Source organism: Agelaius tricolor, unplaced genomic scaffold (genome assembly GCF_023055355.1).
Source record: "Agelaius tricolor isolate 1412-34295 unplaced genomic scaffold, bAgeTri1.0.p SCAF_31, whole genome shotgun sequence".
NCBI classification, from domain to species: Eukaryota; Metazoa; Chordata; class Aves; order Passeriformes; family Icteridae; genus Agelaius; species Agelaius tricolor.
In genome coordinates, this window is record NW_027269291.1 from 2,226,688 (window position 1) to 2,252,570 (window position 25,883).

At 49.3% G+C, this 25,883-nt stretch overlaps 2 protein-coding genes across 10 annotated transcripts in view; one reads left to right on the plus strand and one right to left on the minus strand.

Moving 5' to 3' along the window:
• The window catches only part of ATP6V0A1 (ATPase H+ transporting V0 subunit a1), a 30,654-nt gene extending 22,371 nt beyond the window's left edge, over positions 1-8,283 (minus strand). For 5 of the 9 annotated variants that reach the window (XM_071450806.1, XM_071450805.1, XM_071450809.1 and 2 more), the window contains exons 1-6: positions 8,123-8,283; positions 7,802-7,943; positions 7,617-7,695; positions 6,599-6,696; positions 5,970-6,098; positions 1,597-1,700 (exon numbers count right to left, since the gene is read on the minus strand). In XM_071450806.1, coding sequence (XP_071306907.1) covers positions 1,597-1,700; positions 5,970-6,098; positions 6,599-6,696; positions 7,617-7,695; positions 7,802-7,918 — 527 coding nt within the window. In that variant the 5' untranslated portion in view covers positions 7,919-7,943; positions 8,123-8,283. The remainder of the gene's footprint in view (positions 1-1,596; positions 1,701-5,969; positions 6,099-6,598; positions 6,697-7,616; positions 7,696-7,801; positions 7,944-8,122) is intronic. The other 4 variants (XM_071450808.1, XM_071450807.1, XM_071450804.1 and 1 more) reach the window with 2 other exon arrangements.
• A 1,894-nt stretch (positions 8,284-10,177) lies between these two features.
• Positions 10,178-25,486, plus strand: CAVIN1 (caveolae associated protein 1). The gene is made up of 2 exons (XM_071450810.1): positions 10,178-10,851; positions 23,115-25,486. Exons 1-2 carry the CDS (start codon positions 10,432-10,434, stop codon positions 23,778-23,780), a joined length of 1,086 nt encoding a protein of 361 aa, XP_071306911.1. The 5' UTR covers positions 10,178-10,431; the 3' UTR covers positions 23,781-25,486.
• Positions 25,487-25,883: the final 397 nt, after the last annotated feature.

Consider the following 25,883-nt stretch of genomic DNA (forward strand, 5'->3'; position numbering starts at 1 on the left):
CAGCTGGAAACTGGGGGCTGGCACCACAATGAAAGCTATAATAATCCTGTTTTAATGTTAGTTCTTGAGGAGGGCTGTCGCATTCATATTTTCTGAAAAATGCCTTCGCCCAGGATTTTTCTCCTGGGAAGCTGAGAAACCTCAGAGAAAAATGAAAACAATAATTATTTGATTTGCTTCTCCTGTGTTTTGCTCCTTTGGAGTGTGTTTTGAGATTGTTTACCAACAGGTGGTTGTTTCATTGGTTTCATGTGAATTGTTTTGACTTATTGGCCAATCAGGGTCAAGCTGAGTCAGGACTCTGGAAAGAGTCATGAGTTTTCATTATTATCTTGTTAGCCTTCTGTAAGTATCCTTTTTATAGCATTCTTTAATATAATAAAGTATCATAAAATAATAAATTAGCCTTCTGAGAACATGGAGTCAGATTCATCATTCCTTCCTTCGTCTGGGGGCAACACAAATACAACAGAGGGCAACGAGGCTGGTGAGGGGCTTGGAACACAAACCCTGTGAGGAACAGGTGAGGGAGCTGGGGGTGTTTAGCCTGGAGAAAAGGAGACTGAGAGGTGAGCTTATCACTCTCTACAACTTCCTGAAGGGTAGCTGTAGTCAGGTGGGGGTTGGTTTCTTTCTCCAGGCAGCAGCTGACAGAACGAGAGGTCACAGTCTCAAGCTATGACAAGGGAAATATAGGTTGGATACTAGGAAGAAGTTTTTTACAGAAAGAGTGATCAAGTTCTGGAATGTTGTGCCTGGGGAGGTGGTGGAGTCACCATCCCTGGATGTATTTAAGAAAAGCCTGGATGTGGCACTGGGTGCCAAGGTTCAGTTGAGGTGTCAGGGAATGGGCTGGACTTGATGACCTTGAAGGTCTCTTCCAACCTAGTGATTCTGTTAATTCTGTGAATCAAGCAAAATAGAAGGTCCTCTAAACACACAGAGGTAATACACAACAAAACAACTGCACTACAGCACAGGCTCTGTTTTTTAACAGAATGAAATAAGCTTTACAAAATATATAAATCACTGCTTATAGGAGATATTTAGACATCCAGTTTCTAGCCTTCATTCCCCTACAGTCCTGGTACACTGGCTGCAAGGGTTACAACAGCCATGGCTGGCAGTGACTATGTCCTGGCCTCAGACCTCACTGGACCAAACCCCATGTCCAGATAAAGTATTCCACACGTACAAGGAAGCCTGGAAGCAGCTGATAAAGAGGATGTAGAACTATACAGTTATTTCAGACCATTATGTGCCCACAGTAGCTACAACTTTCAACAAAGCTCTGAGGGCTCAGAATGTCTGAGGAAACAAACAGATAGGCTTACACAGAAGAAACTGGGTTAACTGTTTGGTGCAGAGAGAAACTTGAGAGAAACAGTTTGTTAACTGCAGAGAGAAACTTGCGAAGCACAAACATGAACTGGGAAGTGAATATTTCCTTTTCCCCAGGAAAAGAGCAGAGAGCAACAGCCAGTTTTAGATCAGCTTTCATCTGCTTGGTGTGGAAAGTTTCCACAGCTGTGCTCAAGGCATTGGTGCTTCCAAAGGCTGATAATCCCTGATCCAGCAATCCTGAACTGCAATTACCCGAGTCGGAGCGGGGCACCTCTTCCCATCTCACTCGGCTCCAGGAGTGAAGAGGATTCCTCCAACAGGTCTGGATCCGCCATCTGCTGATGATGCAATTCAGCCTGAATTCACAAATCAATTAATATCTAATGAAACCAGTTAGTGGCATGCAGGGAATGAGGAGCCAGGAGATAGTAGTGGGAGACAAAGAAAGAGAAGAAGAAAGGAAAGAAAAGGAAGAGCAAACGTAAGACAGCAAAAAGAGGAACAAGATGACTGAAAAGACAGCAAGAATCACAAATGAAAGGAGAAAAACAAGAGGGAAAATGGAATGGCTCAGCAGGGCTTCCATACGAGAAAGGCTTGAGGATTGTTGCAACAAAGGGGTTGGTAGATATATAAGTCTGAAGAAAGGCAGAATTAAAAAAAATAATTCAAGTTTTAAACACAAGTGATGTTCCCAAGAACCATTTTTAATGGCACAAACCAGAGAAACACACTTGACTCATGTATTTCCCCAGATATTAATTTGTCCTTATGGTTCACCATCAGACACAAACACTGCTCAGAGCAGGCTGGCAACATGGCCAATCTCTTGGCCAGCAAGGCACTAAAACAGGGCAGTTTTACACTGTCCTTTTTTGCAACCAATTTGCAGGCTAAAATTCTTAGGAATATGGCTTGTAAGTGTCAGAAATTCAGGTCAAAGATGCTCAAATCATATCCTCTTGTGCGCCATCTTCACACTTGTTCAACCCCGCCTCACATTTAGTTCTACCTCTGCAGCTTATATAATTAAATGCCAAAGATTACAGTTCCTGAGCACAACCAGAGGGCCAAAGTCCACCCTCTGTGCAATGCAGGAGGTCTTTTCCACAAAGCCATGTAGGGAACTTGTTAAATCACACTGGAAGGCAGAGTTTGACCCAAGGACACATCACACCCACACACACACAGAACACAGCCTTGCAAAACCTGTGGCAAGTGCAGTGACTTAGCCCCAGTCTCTGTATTTGGGCAATAGTTGTGTCAGAGTGAAAATCTCCCCAACACTTTACCTGCTTGTCAAATCAAAGTGTTTGCCACATACAAGAGAGTTTTTGCAAGGCTGACACCAAAAGCAGCTCAACTGCTTGTGCACACACTTGCTGCAGCTTGGGATGTTACATGAGGGAGGGAGCCCTTCACTCGGCTTGGAAATGCAACACAGGAATTCCTGATCCTTTCAGCTTAAAGGAGACTTGTTGCAACATCAAAAACTGAATGGAAATTCAGTTCACAGAGAACACAACTAAAATAAGAAAGTTTGGTACCTGAAAATGAAACACACAGACCAAACATCCGAGTGACTGTTTGACATCTCGATTTCAGGATGTTGAAGAACAGTAAGTTACAATTGTTAGAGGCTTGTATTGTATTTCCAGTAACCAAGACACTGTTTGTGATAATCTTTTGTGATGTGCAGCACATTTTAGCAGATGACTCATGAAAAAGGAAGGACAATGTGACACCTTTGGATTTGCCTCACCTGAGAGAGAATTTGTTATATATGTTTAAAATTAGCTTGGCCCATTTGGACTACGTGTCCTTTATTCAGGACAATTCCTGCTTAGAGGGGGTGGAATTACAAAGCAAAACAGTTTAAAATAAATGTGGATTAGACTGTTTAACTAAAAGAAAACCTTCTTTTGCAAGGATTATTTGCATTACAAACTCCATGTTTCTTAAATTCATTTCTCAACAACTCTGATTTGATGAGCACAATGATTCTAGAAAGGAAATGACACAGCAGCAGCAGCTCTGCAGCAGGAAGGATAACTAAAACACTGCTGGGGGATTTAATAGAAGTAAAAAATTGAGACTGTGTGGAAATGGAAGAACTATCCAGTTCCAGTGCAGGAAAACAGGATTCTGGGAAATCTACTTTGAATATGAGTTTTTGCCAGCAATGAGTGAAATGTCAGAGTAATTGTGGAGTAGTTTTTACTAGATAAGGTCGTTCAGGTTTGGAATCTCCCGAGCATTTCCATGACGGCAATCAAGAAGCATAATACAAGAGCTTTCATAATTAAACATTTTTAAATTGCTTATTGATCCCCTGATCAGCATCCAGATCAGCACCTTTAATCTCAAAAAAGGTTCATTTTCTCCACTGATGATTGCAGTCCTGCCCTGTGACATTTCTGGATGCCCAGTGCAAACCCATACAATTCAAGCCCCTTCCAGGTCACAAACAGGACAAAAATCAACGTTCACAAGAACTAAAAAGGATTCATATCACCATCTATTAACCCAGAGCCAGACAGAAGTGACAGATGCAAAGCAAACAGAGAAAAGCAGATGGCAGAAGAGTCAGAGGGAGGAAGAAGGGACTGCATGCCATTAACCGTTACTTTTCCAGTCTTCTTTTACGCTCACACTCTGGGCAAAGCTCTCAGAGAAATCTCCAGCTCATATGGCTCTTCATAAGCAAGGACAAGAAGACTGAGAAAAGGAGCATAATCATCAACATGGTGTGTTGGAACAAGAAATGGCTGCTTGGGCTGGAATGGTCACAGGAAGAACAAGGGCACATTTTGCCACCCTCCCTCCCACCGTGTTCAAAGTCTGGAGAGCAAAAGCCAGGCATGAAAGAATTGGAGAGTCAGCCATTTCTTGTGCAACTCATTACTATGAATAACACAGTCTTAATTACAAGTTATTGTAGTCTTCAAGTGTTGAAAGTGCTGTGCAAGGGCAGCATGGAGGAAGTTGGCCACTCTGGGATGGTGAGCAGAGGCAGCTCTGGGCTGCTCGGGCTCCCCTCAGCACAGAAAGCTGAGGCAGGTTTAAACTGTCCACACTTACATGTTACTGAACATCACCTGTGAGCTGTTCTGTTTGCTTTTATGTAGAGCAGCACGTGTTATTTGGTGTGTTTTGTTTTATCACTACAGAAAAATGTTGAGAAAGAGAAGCAGGTCATATCTAAGCTTTCTGTGGCTGCTTTGTGTAAGGCTGTGGGTGACCTTCCATGGACTGTTTAGAAAATTGATTTTGATCTTTAAATTTAGCTTGATCCCACCACAGATGAAGAAGAGCAGTGGGCAGAGAGGACAGTAATGAACAAGGCCAGGTTGGATGGGGCTTGGAGCAACCTGATCTAGTAGAAGGTGTCCCTGCCCATGGCAGGGGGGTGGATGGGGGTGAGCTTTAAGGTCCTTCCCACCCCAAACCAGTTTGGGATTCATTCTTGATATAGAAGTGCTCAGCACTTGGTTTTACATGGTTCTCAGAATAGGCAGTGCTACTTTAACACAGGAAAGTAATGGATTATCAGGTTAATCCTGTTTGTCCAAGGGACACTTGTAAATGAACATCCAACACTCAAAGACAAAGGGTTTTTTTGTACTAAAACCAGCCCCACAACCCAGCAGCCCTCACACCAGCAGCACTGTCTGTGTCAGCAGTGACTATGACTGGCACAGCACCAACCTTGGTGCCTGAACAGGCAATATCTTGTGCCAAAACAACAAAAAACAAACTGTTAGATAAATGGCCTGAAGTGTGCAGGAGTCCAGCTCCACTTGACAATAGCCCTTGTAAAAACCAGGAGCCATTTCCGTTAAGAATCCTTTGATCAAATCCTGAGATTAGAGGAAACAGGACATCTATTCAGCAAAAACATGTCCTTAAAAACACACAGGAGCTCTCAGAGAGAACTGCCAAGACTCTTGAGATACTTCAGCTTTACAAGGAAGGGTTATGTCTTCTCCCAAGCAGGATTTATGTCAGTGCCATGAATGACATTGGAGAAGCTGCTCTCAGGTCCAGTGGAAGTTGCCAGTTCCTGGCCCAGATGGTATTTGACAAAATGTCCAAGACTTTAAATGTCAGCTTTGCTCCACAACTGACCTCTGAAAGCTTCAGGGTTTGATCAAAGGCTCAATTAATTAATTACTTTATCTATTACTTCAGTGGACTTTGTATTGTGACCCTGATAAGTCCCCACATAAAACTTTAAAGGCTGAAGAGAAATTCAGCTCCATTTTAAGTCCTCTGCACGTGCACCAAAGAAACTCTGACCCACTGGGGACAGTACTCATTGTAGCACCAAATTCTGGGGCTGTTGATGTGCTTTCAAAAGCACTCACATCTTAATTATTTTACACAATTCTTAGACAAACCATTGCTTAACTAGAACAAGCCCAAATCAGCATTGTGGGAGGTAAATCATGGGTAGCTCTGTGTACTGCATGAAAAATGGAAAACAACTTGTGCAGCTTTCTCAAACAAAGCATAAAATGACCCTGCTGTCCAAAACAGCAACTAAAACATATTTGAGAATAAAAATGGTAATTTCTGTGAGAAGAACCAGCTCCCCAAGTGTTAAACCCCACCGGTATTCTGACCTCATCAAAAAACTGCTGAGTTTTACGCAGTATAAACTTTAATTCTGTCAGCTCCAAGAAGTTTCTCTTCAGAGCCTCCTGGTTGGTGTTGATTTCTTTCAGCTCATTTTCAATTTTCTCAAAGTTTGCCTGGAAGATGTGAAAAGGAGAAAGAAAAAGGACTTAATTCCATAATTAAGTGCTGTTCAGTCTGTCAGCACACAGAGGCAAGTGAGATGCTTCACATCCCCACCCATTTTGCATTTTACAGGTTTTACAGGATTTACAGGTGCATGTCCAGCCTGCTGTGGCACAGATCCACATCTGCAGGCAACTGCAGACTTCTCAAACTCAGCCAGACTTTTATGGACTGGATTGATCGAGTTTCTTCAAATCAACAAAACTGTGATAAACTTTATGACCCACCACCATAAACCATGTGGTTCCAGCAGTTTTTGGCTCATTTGGGTGGTGAAATTCCTACTGAGGACTCTCAGTTCTGTATTTGGACAATGTGAGCTGGCAGAGCTGCTCACAGGGACAGTTGGAGACTGAGTTAATGTCCCCCTACCACTAAATCCTGCAAGCATCAACCCGCAGAGACAATTTCCCCTGTTTCCATCCAGAATCAAGTCTTAACACATCATTACCTCCAGGTCAATCATGTCACGTGGAAAAGGCACCTCTGGGTTTTCACCTGTGTCCATGATAGGAATATTTGCCTTTTTAATCTCCTTCTCCACAAACCCTGCAGAGACAACATTCAAAGTGTTAATTACAGATATTTCTGTGTCCAACAGTTCCCCCAAACTGCACCTGGCCCCAGCAGCAGCTGATTCCTTCCTCTCCTATTCTAAGGTGTGTTTTGGCCAGAATTATCTGTCCAGGGGAAGGTGAATCCCCGGAGGCAGTGAGCCCTGTCTGTGCCCTCACCCCTGTGAAAAATGTGTATTTTATGATTGGCTTTTCACAAATATTAAAATGAATATTATATGTGTTGTGTTAGAAAGTTATGCTGTATTCATTCTCTTAAGTAGTAGTGTTGAATATAGTTTTAAGTTATAACATAATGTTAAAATATAAACTGTGAATGTGGGATAATTTTTAAAGAAAGGAATGAGGTTCTCCCACTGAGATAGCAGCCACAGGACACCTGAATCTTCCAGAGAAAGAGAATTTATTGCTCCATTAGCAGAAAAAACTCACTTCTTCCCACCTTGAAGATACTTTTGGATTCAGAGGAAGAAGCTGACACTGACCAGACAGAATCCTGTGTTTGAATGGAATTTATGCACCATGTATGAGGTGTATGAATATACAACAGGCTGTTGCTTTTAAGGGTTAATCCTCTGTTAATGTGGGTCCTTTTTTGAGCTTACTTTGCCCAGAAATAGGTACCTGGACCGTCCGTAACTCTTTTTTTTATTGTCTCATATTATCCTAATTGTCCAAATTTTTATTACTCTAGCTACATTGCTATTTTTATAACCATTTTATTACTATTAAACTTTTAAAATTTTAAAAACGAGTGATTGGTGTTTTTAACACCCCTCTGCTCTGTTCCAAACGCTGCCAGCAGCTTCGGCCTGCCTTCACTGGGTTTTTATTTTTACTTTTTTAACCAAAAGCTGCAGAGTCAGAGCCACATCCACCCCAGCGGGAACGTACGGAGCTTTCGGTCCATCTCCTCGCACCGCCGGACCTCATTGACGAATTTTCGGTGGAACACGTTCACGTCGGGGTTCAGCTGCAGGGAGAGACACGGCACTCAGCAAACGCCCGCCCCACCGGTCCCGGTCCCGGTCCCGATCCCGCGGGGCTCCCGGTGCCGCCACCGCCCCGGGGACACTCACGTCGCGGAACTGGACCTTGCCCAGCTCGCCCAGCTCGCTGACACAGCAGTAGGCGGCCTCGGACTGCAGGAACAGTTGCGCCAGGGTCATCTCCTCGCTGCGGAACAGCTCCCCCATGGCGGCGCCGCTCCCGCCGCGGCCTCTGCGGAGAGGAGCCGTGAGGACCGGGCCGGGCGTACGGAGCGAGGCCTTCCCGCCTCCGCCGCCGCGCCACGGCCCGGCTGCACCTGGAGCCCAGCCCGGTGTCCCCACCCCATCCAATCCCATCCCGTTCCCATCATATCCAGCCCCGTCCCGTTCCGTCCCGTTCCCCGCCATTACCTGCCGCCGCTGCCGCTGCCGCCGCTGCCGCTGTCGCTATCGCCGCCGCCGCCGCCTGACCCGAGCCGGCTCCCGTCCCCGCGTCACGCGCACGTCTCCTGGAGACCGCGCGCGGCCCCGCCCCGGAGCTGATGATAGAGGCGGGCCCCGCGCGCCGCGGTGGGTGACGTCATGAGCGGTGTCGTGACGTCATGAGCGGCGTCGTGACGTCACGGCGCAAAGAACACAACTTGTTTTTTAGACTTTTAAAAGTTTAATAGTAATAAAATGGTTATAAAAATAGTAATATAATTAGAGTGATAAAAATTTGGACAATTTGGATTTAGGACAATATGAGACAATAAAAGAAAAGAGTTATGGGCAGTCCAGGTACCTCTTTCTGGGCAAAATAAGCCTGAACAAGGACCCACGTTAACAGAGGATTAACCCTTAAAAGCAACAGCCTGTTGCATATTCATACACCTCATACATGGTGCATAAATTCCATTCAAACACAGGATTCTGTCTGGTCAGTGTCAGCTTCTTCCTCTGAATCTTGACAGCGCCTTCAGAGCTGAGTGAGGCAGGAAGAAGTGAGTTTTTTCTGCTAATGGAGCAATAAATTCTCTTTCTCTGGAAGATTCAGGTGTCCTGTGGCTGCTATCTCAGTGCGAGTCCTTTCTTTAGAAAAAAAAGTATCCTACATAGCATAGTTTCTATTTTAACATTATGTTATAACTTAAAACTATATTCAACACACTACTTAAGAGAATGAATACAGCATAGCTTTCTAACACAACACTTATAATATTCATTTTAACATTTACGAAAAGCCAATCATAAAATACACATTTTTCACATCTGCTGTGGGGCCACAGGGTGCAATGCTGTGATCCCAGCGCCACCAGGCCCAGGTCAGTGGGCACAGTGAGCAGTCACGGGGCAGGCACGCTGCAGGGAAAGTGCTGACTGCTGTGGGCAGTGTCAATGAACAATGTCCCTCTGCATCTGTGGGATGTCGGGGTTGCCCAGCTGGATCATTTCAGGGAGGAGCCCAGTGGCAAAGGCTGACAGCAGGCTTGGCCTGGCAGGAGTGCTGAGGGTGAATACACCTGGCCAAAGCTGCCACCTTCCCAAGTGGCAGCTCTGGCCATGGGCACTTGGCTCCCTCTGGCTGAGCCAACCCCAGAACCAGAGAAGGCTCTGGCCCAGGGTCACTCCCAAGATCTGAACTTTTCCTTCTCCACATTCCTGCACCTGGGTTATTGCAAGGCCTGGTGGCACCTTCCATGTGTCTCTCTGTTTTGAATAATTTAGGGGTTTTACCACTAAATCCACGAGTAATTTGGGCTTTGTTTACAAGCAGGGTCCTGCATTTAAAGTCTGGTGACAGGACCTGCAGAGGGCTTGAGGATTGCAGAGCTGGGAGAGCTCCTTTAGGGGGAGTGCCCAGCTGCCTCACAGGAGGGAATTATCCTTCTCTGAGTTAAATCTGTGCGGAGAATTTTTAACTCAGAGAAGTTAAATCTCCACACAGATTGGAGACCTGTTGCACCCTGCATGTACCATGTGTGCCTCCTGCACTTTCAGGTACATGGGAGCGGGAATTCCTAAGATACAGACTTGTTGTATCTTAGATTCCTGTCCACTTTTCATGCTGTAACTGCTGAATTCAAATTGTAGCATTTCTTTAAAATACTGAAATTCAGGCTCTCATAATCCTGGAGAAAAAAACTCAAATGTAAGTACTGGCAAAAGGTCTGAGCTTCAAGCAGAACTTCAGCACGTGCAGTTGTTTAAACCTTAAAAAAGTTGTTTAAACCTTAAAAAAGTTGTTTAAAGCCTTCAGTGCACACAGCTGTGCCCAGATGGGGCTGCTTGCTTCCCACTCTCTTCCCAGCAGCTTCCCGAGCCGTTCACTAAAGGATTTTGTTTTTTCCTCCTGTTCCTTCAGTGCCTTTAGACTGAGAGTAAAGCAGGGGCGGCTGCAGTTCCAGAGCTTTGCATTCCTGGCTGAGCCGTGCTTGTGTTTGCATGCAGAGCCCTCGTCTCCCCTCCAACTATTTTAATCATTTCAAAAGGGTGGGTCAGCAGGCATTTGGCAGCGGCTCCTTTTCTATAGCTGAGGTGGAGTCAGCCAATGACCTGCTGCAAGGCTGGAAAATTTTGCAGGGCAGTTCCACTGGCCGGCCGTGCGGGGCTGTGCCATTTGAATTTCAGCACAGCCTCTCGCTCGCTGCGCTCCCCATTCCTGGCTGCTCTCCCAGCGCGGAGTTTAGCCCAGGCTCGGGCTCAGCTTTCCCTGCTCTCTCCCCGCAGTGACAGCCACCATGGAGGACACCACCTTGCAAATCATCGAGCCGCCCACCGTTTCTGAGACCTCGGAGGAGCAAGCGCCCGAGGAGCCCATCAAACCCGACCAGATCAACGGCGTGATGGTGCTGACCCTGCTGGACAAGATCATCGGGGCCGTGGATCAGATCCAGCTGACCCAAACACAGCTGGAGGAGAGGCAGCAGGAGATGGATAGCGCAGTGACCAGCATCCAGGGAGAGCTGACCAAGCTGACCAAGGCACACACCACCACCAGCAACACCGTCAACAAAATGCTGGAGAAGGTGCGCAAGGTGAGCGTCAACGTGAAAACCGTCAGGCAGAACCTGGAGAAGCAAGCCGGGCAGATCAAGAAGCTGGAGGCCAACGAAGCGGAGCTCCTGAAACGCAGGAACTTCAAAGTCATGATCTATCAGGTAAGGAAAGTGTTTCATGATGTCTTTACGTCCTGTTAGTGGGTGTTTTCTTTGCTGAGGGTCCCGTCCCGCTGCATGTTCTCCCAAACTCCCCAGATTTTCTGGCAGTCCAAGCTGAGGCGCGTCCCCCGTCACCTCATTTGTGATTTAACATGTTCTGCGTGTCCTAAGACAGAGTTTGACAGAGTTGTCCCATTTAACAGGAATTTTAATGCAAGTAGGGATCAATCGTGAGTTCCCAGCCCTAAGAACTCACTGCAACGAGCCAGAAGTGTCAAAATAACCTGATTTAACTGCTTAGCTCAACAAAGAGCAATAGTGCTCTGGGATCTAGAAGGGGGTGTTGGAAATCCATCTGCCAACGTGCCTTCTACCAAGAGACACCATGTGTACGTCTACGTGGAGACCGATGATATTTCAAATTTGTGACATGCATCTGGTAACAAGTGATAGTAACCCCAGCCTCAGGGTTAATCTGTCCAGCCAGGGCAGATAGAGCTGTCAGAGAAAATCCAGCCCAGCCCCTTGAGCTTGGCAGTGCTGGGGGTGGCCTTTGCTGAGGGCTTGTGCAATTCCCATCTTCATTCTTCTGCATCCTGCAAGCCTTGAACCTCCTTGCTGTTTGGTCCCAATAACAACTTTGGTTTGCTTGATGTTCACCCCCTGCACGAAGTGCTGGAGTTTTCACTTAACATTAAACAAGGAGAGAGAGACAGGAACATGATTCTGTCAGGTTTCCTGCCTGGAGTTAGTTTTCTGCATTAGAGCAAACTCTTCTGTTGGGCCAGGGGAGAAAAGTGAGTGAAACAGTTAATGGAATAGTTGAAAGCCTCTGGGTTAATAATAGCCAGTGCTAGGAACAAATGGAGAAGCTTCGAGTGCTGATCATGGGAAGAGAGAGAAGAAAAGCAGAATAAAAGGGAGAATGGTCCTTTCTGTGGGGTTTGAGGGCGAGTGGCTCATGACAGGCTCAGGGGTCAGACACGTACCTGTGGGATTTCTTGGTTCAGAGCTTGAGCATTTGTTGTTTTATCATGACTGAAAGGCTGAAAGCCTGTTCAGATCATACAGGAAACACAACCAGTTGTAGCCAGATATGTGTGTGTGTATTTATTACAAGCTCTTTGTAAATCAGTCTATCCGTGGAAAAATAAAACAGAAGCAACGACCACTGCAAAATGAGAGGAGTGGAGGGAATTGTTTAAACATAACATTCCATGTCAGTTACGGAAATAGGTAGGAAGTTGGCAAGGTTCAAGGTCCTTGGGAAGCATCCCAAACATCTCCAGGTTAGTGTTTCATGAGTAGTTTGTGTTGGTTTGCTGTGGCTTATTGATATTGAGCAGAGTTTCTTTTCTAATATGAAAAAGCTTTCTAAAGGCTTGGGGCCTGGCCCTGCTGCTGTGGTGAGGACAGGGCAGCCTTGGAAAGAGTCCTTTGGCCAGGGGCTGTGCCAGGGGCTTGAGGAATCATGGAGGTATTAGGGGAAGAAATGATTTGGGATTTGGGATGATTTCCCAGCACGGAATTTAGTGTGATTGGAATGTCAGAGAGCACAGGTAAGGAGTTCTCCAGGGTTTGCACTATGTGAAATGGATCTGTTTGTGCCCTCGTGGAGGTGCTGGCACTTCCACAGGAATGGAGCAGACCCGGCCCTGGAGGGAAATCATCCAGCTCTGGGGTCCAGCCTGGGGTTAACTGAGCAATTCACTGTGCTTCCCTAACCGTATCTGCAGTTAAAACCAAATAATTACAAAAGAACTCTCTAATTCGGTGTCTCTCTTCTCAGACCCCCGCCTACCAAAGTGTCTGTCGGGTATGTTACTGGTCATGTCATTAATTCTGCAGTGCTGAGCACATTATTGCTCCTCTCTGACTCAGGGAAAGCTGCTTTCCCAAGCTGGGGGTGACTCCTGCGTGTTTCCAGTTGCTGTGGCAAAAAGTCCAAAGATTTATTAGTCTTTTCTTCTGGAGAGCAAGAGATAAACTCATCCTTGGAGATGTAAAAAATTCTGTGATTTTTTACAGCAGCGTGGCTGTTTTTGGGTGAGAGATCCGAGCAGAGCAAGGGTCCTGCTCTAATAGGGTTCAATATTGCACAGTTCTGCAGTTGGATGAAGTAAAAGAGGTACAGATAAATGAGCTCTTTGCTGGTTCTTGATGTTTGATTATTCTCTCAGCATTGAGTCCTGAGGTTTCAGCCATTGTGGAGGGGTTATTTCCGGAGTGCAAATAAGAACTTTTGCACCCCGGAGGGAAGTCAGGCTGCCTGTGAGAATTGTGTTGTGCTCGCTGTAGATTAGGAGGAGATGAAAACCAAATTTTTATCAGGGAAAGCCTGACCTGTGGCATGATCCTGAGCACATCTGCTGGGGTGGTTTCAAAATTTGGGGGAGAAAGTGCAGGGCTGGATATCACTCCCATGTCCCGGCTGAGGGGAGGTATTGAGCAGAACATTTACAGGCATCACTCTCAGTCCTGTCCACACTTGTGTTTTCTCATTTGTTTTTCTCTTTGAGCTTTGAGATTTTGCCAGGAGCTGGTTTTATTTCTCTGAATTAAGAGTTTTTTGTATAGGCTTAATGTAGGGAATTAAATAAATTCTTTAGAATAATGCTCAAAAATAACCATACCCCTCCAAATTGCCCCATCTTTCTCTTTTGAAAACTTGCTGAGCCAAAGCAGAGGTGAGAGCTTTGACAGGCCAGTGTGTACACAGACATTCAGTGCAGAATTTACCTTCCTAAAAAGTCTGATGTCAGTGAGTGCCTGCACTGCTCAGCAGCCTCAGAGCAGAGCTCAGAGCTTCCTTTGTGCCTCTGTCCCGGGCTCCTGTCTTTCAGAGAAATCAGGACACCAAAAAATTCCGTGAGAGTGGTTGCTAATAAAAACAAACTAAAGTGACTTCATCCCAAATCTCCTGGTTTTAGGATCCTCAACATGGGGCTGGTTACTGCAGTTCATGGTTAAATAATGGATGTCCTGTGCAAGCAGCTACTGCTCTGAAACCAGACTTTGTGAGAGCTGGAGAGCAGCACGTGGCAGTTTATGTAAGCTTGGCATTTTCCTCCAAACTGTTTTTTTGACAATTAAACTTATTCCTGCAAATGCCAGAGGCTGATTTTGTTACAGCTGGACAAACCCCCGCAGCACTCGGCACGCACAAGGAGTATTGAATTTCTAAATTGTGCTGGTCCTTTATTTTGAGGCTGGTGTGGGCTGAGCTCTGGGGATGTGCAGTGTTTTTGTTGGGAAGAGCAGCTTTGTCTGCGGGGTGTGAGTGTGTGCTCCCCACGCTGTCCTCTCAGGATGCTCCCTTGGGGCTCATCTGCTCTTCATGGGGTTTTCAGGGAAACTCTGTGAGTTTCTGTGGGAAGGGCTGTGCTGTTGGGAGAGCAGGGTGGGACCTGGATGCCAGCCATGCAGTGTTGGGTGGGTAGGGCTGGGCAGGGAAATATAAATAGCCCAGCCTGGCTTTGTGCTGGCGTGGGCCTTATACGGATGGGAGACTGTGCATGGAGAGGAGGAGGGGGAGATTTCAAACCCACTCATTAATGTGACAGATTCAGACCTGAGCTGCCCCAGTTTTGGGTCTGTGCTCCTCAAAAGAAGGTGGAAAAAGACACGAGCTCAGGGAGCTGAGGAGCAGCACAGGGCAGGGACCCCAGGGCATACAAACCCACTGCCCCCGGGCTACAGCCTTTCTCCACTGCCCAAACAGAATGGCAGCTGCCCTGAGCTATGGTTTTGTTTCAAATTAATCATTCAGAAACTCATTCATGATGAGTTTAATGGCAGTGGAGCATCGACAAGAGCCAGGAAGATCCACAGCCCTGAGGGACAGCCTGGCTGGGTGACATGCCTGCAGTTCAGTGCTGCCTGCCCAGCTCCAGCATTAAAAATAAATAGGAATTTCCAAAGCAATTTGGGGGAACAGTACTGGGATAGGAACAGCACCACGTACCCAGGTGCTTTTCCTGCAAAACCAGCTGGCTCCACATGGCTGAGAGCTCTCTGTGCTGGAACATCCATCCCTCTTCCCACTGGGAAGGGATTTGCATTGCAGCAGCCACTGTATTCATTTTCTGATAATACTTTAAAATAAAAAGCAGGTTTCACTATCACTGCAAATCCAGCCCAAAGCAGCTCCTGTCAGTGCTGCCTCCATTGCAGCACATGAACATCCTGATGTACAAAAATCTTGCATATTATCTGCATATTATGGAATTGTAAGAGTTTCAAGATAATAATTCAGAGGATACTGAGCCTTAAAAAAAGTCAGGATGTTAATAGCTCTGACTCTTAGGATTTCTTTTAGTGCAGATTACCAGTCTACCAGCAGACAGCTCTGGAGCATGGATTTCTCTGTTGCAATCTAGTATCAACTGCATTAATATTTCATTGCTCAGCTATTATTTATAAGCAGTTGGTGCCAGAACTGTTTGCTTTGCTAAAATCCTTTCACCATTATAGTTCCAGGCTGAGCTGTGCGGTCACAAATTGTCCCAGAGCAAAGGGCCAGAGGCTGCCCAGCCATTGGGATAGGGTTAGATTGGATGAGTAGTGGTCATGAGAACAAACACAAGGTAATATCCCTCCTTATCACCAATTCCTCCCTCAGGCCTCTCATGTGCACAACCCAGAAGGCACAGCAATGATTTATAAACTATTCAGCAACAGGCTTAGCCCTCTTTTGTCCCATTTGGGATTGTCCTCTTGATTCTGCAAGATCTCCTACAACTTACAGAGCACCTGAAGAATTGTGGGTCCACTGTCCAGCTGTGATATAGACAAAGAGCAGAAACAAAATGTGCAGTATCAGTAAAGGAAAATCAAATATTTAGAATAAAAGGTCTCAGGATGTTTAGTCTTCAGCTTTATGTGAGGATGCAAATGTCAGTGTCTGCAAAGGATCTGTAATACAAACCCCATCTTTGCTGCTTTGCTGCTCAGGAGCAGCTCTGGAGTCATCAATCAGCTCAGGCCGATCTGAGAGCAAAGCCAGTGGTACAAACAGACTGATAATGGCATCAAAACTTCTTAATGCTGTCAGTGGGGAAAAAAGCTCCTTTTCACTCTCAATCTATTTACTTCTCTGTTTCCTACAGCTCTCCCTCTCTTCTGACTCACTAAAGGCAAAAGAATTTTTCCAAGCACAGCCTCCTCCTCTCCCCAGCCTCCCTCCCTTCCTTTGCACCAGCTCTGGTGCCTGTCCCAAGTGGCTGTTTATCACAGCTCATGAGGCAGATCCAGCTTTTCAGACACAGCTTCCAGGACCCAGGGTAACTGGATGTGCCTGATATGATAGAAAGAAGTGCCAGGCAGATTGCACAACAGCCAGAATTACAGAGGCTAGGAGGATTCTGCTAGGCAGGGAGATGCTACGAGAGAATGAATTATTTATCCCTCTAACATTTACCTAATCCCAACCTGATTTGCTTTCTCCCCTCATATTTCAGATCTTTTTATCTCAGCAGTATTCCTCGGTGACTTCTTACTGCAGGACTCAAAATCTCATCTCTAAGGCTTGAGGCTTCTCTTTTCATGAACCTCTTGGCACTATTGGTCACAAACTTTGTCCAACCCTTGGAAGCCAAGAGTCAAGGCCATGCCTGACTTTGCTGTGTCACTGGGTGCAGAGATCTGGGAGCTGCTGGGAATTATCTGGCGCTGCTTTAGGGTAAGGTCAGTACGTGACAAAAGCAGCGGATAGAGTTCTGGAGCTGCAGCCGCCTGCTTCAATCTCTGCAGCCTCTGCACTTCAGTCAATAAACACAGGGCTTTCAAATCACCACTGTGGTGGTGTTCACAGGGGTCCCAGCATGAGGGAAGAGATGAGAATCTTGACTCCATTGTTTCAGAAGGATGATTTATTATTTTATGGTAGATATTATATTAAAAGAAAATGATATATTATAACTATACTAAAAGAATAGAAGAAAGGATTTCATCAGAAGGCTTGAAAGGAAAAGAATGGAATGATGATAAAATCTTGTGACTGACCAGAGTCCGAGACAGCTGGACTGTGATTGGCCATTAATTAAAAACAACCACATGAGACCAATCAAAGATGCACCTGTTTCATTCCACAGCAGCAGATAATTATTGTTTACATTTAATTTCTGTGGCTTCTCAGCTTCTCAGGAGAAAAAATCCTAACAAAAGGATTTTTCATAAAATGTGTCCATGACACACCACCCCTTTTTTCATGATCTTACATTTACAAACAAACTCTGAGTTCAGCTACACCACAGCAAAGGGAGACATGTCCCCAACAGGTGACACTGAAGCCCTGTGATTGTGATCAGAGTCTGGCCCTGTGGCAGTGCCTGAACCCACAGAGGGGATCCTATGTTTCCTGGGACCTTCTGAATCAGAGACAGACACTCCTCCATCTCACAGATCTTTGCTGACTCTCTTTTCTGTCAAATTCTGCTTCCTGGCTTCTCCCTTGACTAAAACAGACCCCTGTGCCTTTTTCTCTCTGCCTGTTCTCGTGCTAACCCGGATCACTGTTGTTCTCAATCAGATTCCTGGAAGGAACAGGTAAGTGTTTCCATTGTGCTTCCTTTCCCTGGCCATTGAAATGCAGTTTTCCTCATCTTAGCCCGAGAAGATGCCACGGGTATGCCTTGAGTCTTCGCCAGGGACTGCCCTCTGAGCCCAGCCCGTGGAGACAGGCCCAGGGCAGCAGAAGACACAGGAGGAGGCAGCAGTTTAGGGCCTCGTCAGCGGCACCCCCTGAAGATCGCTCTGAACCTCTTCTGAAGCTCTGGGAGCTGCTGATTCTGAGCCTTTGCTTCTCTCCTGCTTGAGGCTGCCTCGGGCTCTCAGACCTCCAAGGCTGATCGTGCTCTGACTAATGTGCTTGCTGCATGAGCGTGGGTGTGAGGAGCTGGGATTTTCCCTCAGGAGGAGCTGCTGTGTGGCTTGCATGAAAAAGGGCAAGTGGCCAGGGGCAGCTGGCTCTGCTGTGACTGGGCAAATCCCACCTGTTCTTTGAGCTGCCATTTCTCCCTGTGAAATGCAGCCCTGGAACCTCCTCAGGCTTCTTGTGAGCATTAGTTTGTGATTGTGGTATGGTTTGAAGTTGTTGTTTTAAACAGGTAAAACAGGCAGAGAGCACAAACTGTGACATAAACTTCCAATGTTTTGGGCAGCCCCTGCAGCATCTCCCATTTCTGTCTGGCCTCAGTCCCTGGGGCTGCTTGCTCAGAGTCAGGTCCTGCACACGCTGGAGTGGTGACTTTAACTGTTGTTCATGTAACATTTAGTCCACAGAGGCCACTGTTGCCTTCCTGTCATTGTGCAGCTGCTGGCTAAAACACCCCAAGCTCCAGCTGCCCTTTGGGGGTCACCCAGCAGCGTTTGCAGCACTGTCCAGTGGGAATGGCCACAGGAATATTCCAAGAGCCAGGTGAGAGTGAACCAAGTCTAGGAATTTTGGAATTTTGGAATTTTGGAATTTTGGTCTCTGCTCAAAGCTGCCAGGGAAAACTTCTCCTTTTCAAGGAGAATGTCAGATCTAAGAAAAGACTCTTTTATTTTTTGTGATCTAGCAAACTAGCAGTTTCAGTCTCCACAGAAAAGGTCTGTTCCACCAAGGCACTGGAGAGGAAAGCACAGCCCCCTCTGTGCAGGATATCTGGACGCTGCTGAGCCCTGCTATGTTCAGGGTGCCTCTCACGCATGCTGTTGTTACTCAGGAATAGCTGAATCCTCCTTCCCATGACACTGCTGGAAGGTCAGCACAAAGCAGTGTCCTCTGAGGCCTGGCACAGCAGAGCAGTTATCATGGAAACGGGAGCAGAACTTGTTCTCTGGCACAGTCTGACCTGACCTGGAGGGCTGTTTGCTGCCCAAGCTCCTCCTAATCCTCCCCCAGGCTCCCCAAGGCCAGGGCCAGGCCGTGCTGCCCGGGGTGGGTGCAGGAGGGGCTCCAGCTCACAAAGTGTTGAGATCAGCCTGATTTGGTCATAGCGGAGCCCAGGAATGTGAGCTGGTCGTTTTCTGCATGTTACTGCTGCAAACATCAACCAAACTCTCTGCGCTGTTGCAGTTGTGTAAAAATAACGGAGTGAAATGAATTGCAGATGTGATTTGCATGTGCATGTGAGGACCTTCCATTAAACCTTCCAACTGGAGAGCAGAGCAGCTGGGAGTGCTGGGACTCAGTTCCTTACACACTGACTGGGAATGCAGCTCAGCTCTGCGTCTCCTTGGCCTTCTTATACAGCCAGGGGAAGTGTTTACGTGTGTTGTAGCAACCAGGCTGGTGTCCATGGCCGTGGGCCGCGGGTGACTCACTGCCAGGGAACTCGAAAACAATGTCAGATAAAAGCCCGCTCAGGGGAGAGACTGCTGAGGATCCGACAGCCCGGGGTTGTTTGAAGTAGGAGGACACAGAGCAGCTGGCAGCCAGCTGCCCCTGGGGCTGGCTGTGGGGCCCCTCTGGGTGCCCACAGAGTCCACAGATGGACAGGCCCAGTGCCAGGGAGCTTCCCAAAGCACAGCTCATCCCGGGAGCTGCAGGGATAATTCAGGCTCCATGGCCCTGTCCTGCTGCTGGGTGCAGCTCTGCACTGTACACGGAGTTTGCTGCTGCTGGTAACAAAATCTTCTGAAAAATGTTGTTTACTCGCCGTCCTTGTGCCAGTTGGATGCAAGCAGAGAGGACAGAACTGGTTTGCCTCTGCTGATTGGGAGCCAGGTTTTGAACACCCCAACAGGCAGGGATGCCAAGACCCAGGATTTTGGACTCGCCCACTTCAGGATCAGTGTTTTCTGAGCAAAAATAGAATGCCTGGTGTTAAAAATGTGGCTCAACTGGATGAGTCATGAGTAAAATGAAGTGCAGAGAGCATAGTGCCTTGCTTGGACAGAGCAGGGATTTGTGCAGCAGCCAGCCATGGGCCTGGGATGGCTCTTGATTGTTTCAGTCACGTCCCATTATCCTGCAGGCCTGTGTCTGCAGGCATGTCCTGCCCAAACCAGGCAGTTCCCCTTCCCCACTGGAGAAACCTCCTGGGCAGGGAGGAGGAGACTCTTGGTGGCTTTTGGGCAGTGCCTGGGTGCAGGGGGTGGGTACATGCAAGGGATGCTCAGCAGAACGGGCTGGTCCCCATCAAGGTGTGCCAGAGCTGTGGATGTTCTCACACCAGCTGTGCTGTGCCTGACCCCACAGGAATGCTCCCTGAATGCAGGTGAGCTTGGACTCTGGGGACTGTCCCTTAGCACACTGCTGAAAATCCTCCAGTGGTCCCCAGCTGGTCATCTACTGGTCAGACCAGCAATCAGTGAGGAAGAGGTGGGCTGAGGGTGGGAAATGCAGGAATTATGCCTAGGAGAGAGAGAGAAACCAGGAGCAGGACATGAAGGGTTTCCCAAACACAGCTGGAGAAAAGCTCTTGGAAACAATCCCAAGGGGGGAGGCTGGGATCCTCACGTATGAGAAGGGCTGTGCTCCCTCTGTGCCTCTGGGTCTGATCCATGAGTGCCTCCTGACAGAGCTGTGAGCACTGCCAGGCTGGGCTGGGCTGTGGGGATGGAGCAGGGCTGGCAGAGTGGGAGAAGGGAGGGTGCTCTGTGGGATCACAGAGCTGGGCAGCTGCTGCTCTGCAGGTGAAGTGCAGGGTTTGGGAGAGCTGCAGGCACCCCAAGAGGGGCTGTTGCTCCCACTGTGCTGTGTACCCAAAACTGCTGCTGGCCATGTCTTGGTGGCTGTGAGGGAAAAGCTGCAGGATGCTGCTGAGGCTGGATGGGAGCATTGCTGGCCCAGCCCATCCCATCCCATCAGAAAATTCAGTCAAGAGCTGGATATACTGGTGTAGCACAAGGAAAGGTGAGGAAAGGTTGTTGTTTATGTGACAGACGTGGAGGTTTGAGGTGGTGCTTCTTGCTGCAAACACATATTCTGGAGCTCACAAGGGGCTGATAGGATCAGGGTTTGCAGGATATGGCCCATTTCCAGGGACAGCTGTGCCAGGCAAGAGGGGGATGCCTTTGTTCTGGCTCATTGTGTTGCCTCAGAGGGAAGGAAGTGGCTGGAGTTCCTGATGTTCTGCTGGCTGGGCAGGGTCCCTGGAATTTTCTGGGATTGCTCTGGCAGGTGTTGTTGTGGAGAACAGGATCCCTGCCTTCCCCCTGATGTGGGTTTGCCCTGGACTGACCTGGCCCTCTGGAGAGTGTGTGTATTGTTTTCTGCTGAAGTGGCTCATCAAATGAAGAAAACACATGTTGGCCACTTCACCTTAATCCCCACAAAGTGTATGAGACCTGATCTGTGATCTGGGGGGTGAAGAGCTTCACCCAGCACAGTTGTCTGCTCTGAAGAAAACCCAGAATGAAAGCTCTGTGCTTTCACCACAGACACTGCAGCCTGTGCCACCCCCACTGAGCCCAGTGCTCCATGGAGCTGGCTTTCCACTGCTCACAAAAGTTTCTCCAGATGCCCTTGTGCTTCCAGAACTTCATCTGGCCCAAGGACCAGTACCTGTGCTTAGGGAAAAAATGAGAAAGCAGCTGAGAGCATCTGGATTTCACGCAGGTGAAGCTGTGCTGGAGTCACATATTCGATGAGTTGTGTCACTTCTCCAGGGGTGGAAGGGAAGGCAGGGCTGGGGACAGCACAGAGGGCTGGGGACAGCGCCCATGCCTGCAGGGAGGGCATCTCCAGGAGCTCAGGCCAGAGGCACAGAGTGGCAGTGACCTTGGTGAGGCAGGGCAGTGGCGTGGGGTGGGACAGTGCTCAGGGCGAGGGTGTGCACACACCCTGTCCCTTCCGGCTCTGAGCAAGGACCGGGATGTTCTGTCCCACAACAGCACCAGGAACACCCCTCCTCATGCCTGGGGGAATGGCTGTCCCCCCTGTCCTGGCTCTTGGCACCTGTGCAGCTCCTTTGTGCAGCTGCTGTGACACGCAGAGCATGGGAGGTGCCACAGCAGAGTCACCCTGGCCACGTCCCCAAGCCAGGGGCAGGCAAATCACTGCTGGTGTTCCAGGGTTTGCCATGCACTTCAAGCACTTGGGGTACACTGGGGGCTGCCCCTTGACTTCCAGTGCAGGGCTGGAATGCCATCCTTGCTCTGCTCTGCTGCTGCCTGCCCGGGGTTCAGAATGGCACCAGGCTGTCCTGCTGCCCAGGCTCTCCTCCAAACCTCAGCCCAGCAGCTCCACATGCTGAGTGCCCGTTCCACACATTGCCCTTTGGCTGCTGCTGGATTCCTGACAGGCTGCTCCTGGCAGCTCCCACCTCTCCCACCCAGCTCTGTAGATTAGAACTGCTTGGGCAATAAATTTCCGAGCGTGAGCTGCAGCCCTGCAGCTGTGAGGCTCTGTACAGTGATGGGCTATTTCCAGCCTGTCCTGGGAACAGAGAGGTGAATCACTGCAGCAGGGACGCATGCTATGTGCTGCTCAGATGAAAACCAATCCCACTCCAGATCTGTGCCCCTCTCCCAGGCACATGCTTGTCCTCTGCCACTGGGATCAGGAACTTGGCTGGCTCAGGCTCATGGAGAAGCTGAATGAATCCAAGTAGAGCTGTGTCTCCTTGCAGACCAGGCTGTGTGAGTTGGGACCACTGTCTCCACTATCTCCAGATATGGACTTGGGCAAATTCTCTAACTTATTCCCCAGTGGAGAAATAGGAAAAACAGGGCAGCCTGCTGCATCCCGAGAGATTCCCAGCCCTACATCTGGATCCTGAGGCCTTGGGAAAGTCTGAGTGCAGCCTGGGGACGGCCAGGACAGAGTGTGCATGCTGGTGCTGTGGCCAGACTGTCAGCTCTGGCTGTGCCTCTGCAGCCCTGTGCTGTGCCTGGGGTCACAGCTGGACCTGGCCAGGCTGGAATCCTGAAGACCACAGTCCTGGTGGCCCACATGTCCCTGGAGTGAGGAGCTGCGGGCCAGGTCCAGGATAAAGATGAAACTGGAGGGCACAAGACTGTGACACAGACAGAGGAAGAAGGGAAAAGGCTCCAGTTTCAGTGCTGGGCTGCCTTTCCCATACTTCTGGCATCACAGATGAGTTTGGAGCCAGCCTAGGGTGAGCAGAGCTGGTGCCTGAGTCCTGGTACGGGAGAGTCCTAAGCGGATCCTCCTCACCAAGACTTTATCAGCTGCAGTGAGGGAGGATGAGGCCAGGCCTGAGGTACCTGGGTGTGTTTAGCTGGGTGGAGGCCGATGTGTGGGAGGGAGGACGGGCTGGCTCCGGGGTTGCCGGTGTCTGTGTGTCTCACTGGCTCCGCTCTGTGTCTTGCAGGATGAAGTGAAGCTCCCATCTAAACTGAGCATCAGCAAGTCCCTAAAGGAAGGTGAAAAGCTGGAGAAGGAAGGTGAGGGTGAGGAGGTCCCTGTGGGTGAGGACCATGCGGAGGAGGACCACGTCCAGCTCTCCTCGGATGAGGAGGTGGAGATTGAGGAGATTATCGAAGAGTCACGGGCAGAACGCATCAAAAGGAGCGGCATGAAAAGGGTGGATGACTTTAAGAAGGCATTCTCAAAGGAGAAGATGGAAAAGACTAAGCTAAAGACCAAGGAAAACCTGGAGAAGACCCGCCACAACTTGGAGAAGACCCGCCACAACCTGGAGAAGAGGATGAACAAACTGGGCACTAAAATTGTGACTAACGAGAGGAGAGAGAAGATGAAGAGCTCTCGGGACAAACTGAGGAAGTCTTTCACCCCTGACCACACCATCTATGCCAGGTCCAAGACAGCCGTCTACAAAGTGCCACCCTTCACTTTCCATGTCAAGAAAATCAGAGAGGGTGAGGTGGAGGTGAAAGCCACAGAGCTGGTGGAGGTTGGTGGAGAGGAAGGAGAAAATTCAGACCTGATGCGTGGGGAGAGCCCTGACATGCACACCCTGCTGGAGATCACGGAGGAGACTGACGCGGTACTGGTGGACAAGAGTGACAGCGAGTAGGACAGGCTGCAGAGCACAAGGGTTGTGGATGACAGCTGAACACAAAATCACTCACATTTCGAGCTCTCCCTGCCCTGGAGCCCCAGGGAAGTGTACACAATGCGTCCTTCTTACCCTGCAGAGCCGATGCCGATCCCCTGCCTGCTTTGTACAAGGTATATTTTATATTTTAGTTTTAGCACATAAACATTAGGAACACGGAACTGTTTTTCTTACACTACTAAATCACCCTCGGAGACCATTCCTGCTGCAGCCTTCTTGCCCTACACCTGAAGATGTGCTTTGAGTGACAGGGCCCTGACCCAGCTGGAGAGTGCTGATCCCAAGAAGCTGTACAGCTGAAAGTTCAAGAGTCCTCCATAAGAAAAACCTGGTGTCAAGAAAGCTTCCTGCAATAGCCCACCAGCCCACACCACCTGGCCCCCTATGCCAGGCTCTGCAGCCACTCCACAGGCAAGAAGACTCCCAGCACCCAACCCGGCTGCTCCTTCGGGGGACCAGAGGAACTGGGATGCAGCCGGTGCACGGGAGGGAAGAGCTGAGCAAATCCTCTTGTTGGGCAGCACATGGCAAAGCTGAGCTGGCCTGGGGCCGGCAGGGCTGCTCCTCTCTGCCCTCCCAAGGACTCGGTGACCTTTGCACGAAGCCACCCTGCAGCTGGGGTGTCACAGAGCTGGGGCTCACTGCTCCTCCCCGCTGTGCCCCGGGGCTGTGGCAGGAACAGAGCAAGCTACAGGCTTCTCACATGGGTCAGGGATCTGCCAGAGATCCAGGAGCAGTCCCAGGGCAGGGAGCAGCATGGAGGTGGGGTGCTGAGTCTGCTCCCTCCACACCCACAGAGGTGGTGGCAGCAGGCAGTGGGGCCCACGCTTGCTACCCTGGGAGAGGGGGACACGCAGGCAGCAATGCTGGAGCAGCCACCATGGCTAGGGACTTGTTTCCAGAAGGATATGGGATGCACTGCTGCCATGTGAGGCTCTAGACCATCAGAAAGAGGCCTTGACACCTGCCCAGCACAGGACTTTGAGCATTTCTGAGCGTCTGCTTTCTGCAGGGGTCCTGGCACAGCTCAGGCTCATGCCCATGCCCACGTCCTGTGCTTTCCTCCCTGTGTCCTGCTTTCTGCAGCTTCACTCCATGCCCTGAGTGAGGCAGCAGGAAGGCAGCACACGGTGCCTTGGGGGCTCTGCCTGGCTCAGCCCAGCTTGCCTCTTACATACTCAGCCCCGCTGCAAGCCCCAGCCTTGCATTCCCCATCCTGCTCCCCCAGCACGAGGCTGCTGCTGCTCACATAACCCAATATATAAACTCGCTTTACCTTTAAAGAATTATTTTCCTTCAAACAGTGCTGTCCCAGCCTCGGGGTCCTGCCACAGCTTCCCTCCCCACAGGAGGTGGGAGCGGTCGGTTCCGTGTGCCGGCTGCAGGCAGCCCTGAGACACCGGTGGCCCCGAGGCTCCCGGTGTGGGGAGGCACCGGGCACCGGCTCTTGGCTGCTGGTGCTTCCCAGCCCCGTGTGAGCCCACAGCTCACCTGCCCTCACAGAATCTCCTGCGGGCCCACAGGCCGGTTTTTTCACGCGGGTTTTCTCTGAGCTGCAGGGCCGGGACAGCAGGGCCAGGGTGGCAGAGGCCCCCGGGTGATCCTCGCCTGTCCCTGGCTGTGCCCAGGCAGCAGCGCAGCAATAAAGTCTCTTTTGTAAACCACCAGTGTGAGGCCTGTCCGTGGCACCGGGCACTGGGGAGGGGCTGATCCCCACAGCACTGCTGCGGGGGCTGACATGCTGAGTCCCACAGGGATCCATCCCCTCAGTCCTACAGGGATCCATCCCCACAGTCCTACACGGACTGATCCCCACAGCCCTGCAGTGGGGCCTGACACTCAGAACCCCACAGGGATCCATCCCCACAGCCCTATGGGGATGATCTCCATAGTCCTATAGGATCCATGTCCACAGTCCTATAGGATCAATCCCCACAGCCCCACAGGGATCGATCTCCACAGTTCTATAGGATCGATCCCCTCAGCCCCACTGGGATCAATCTCCACAGCCCCACAGGGATCAATCCCCCCAGTCCTATAGGATCGATCGCAATGGCCCCA

Coding starts and splice junctions, on each gene's coding strand:
- CAVIN1 (XM_071450810.1), top strand. CDS start 10,432: ATGGAGGACACCACCTTGCAAATCATCGAGCCGCCCACCGTTTCTGAG. Junction 10,852..23,114: donor TCAAAGTCATGATCTATCAG/GTAAGGAAAGTG, acceptor TGTGTCTTGCAG/GATGAAGTGAAGCTCCCATC.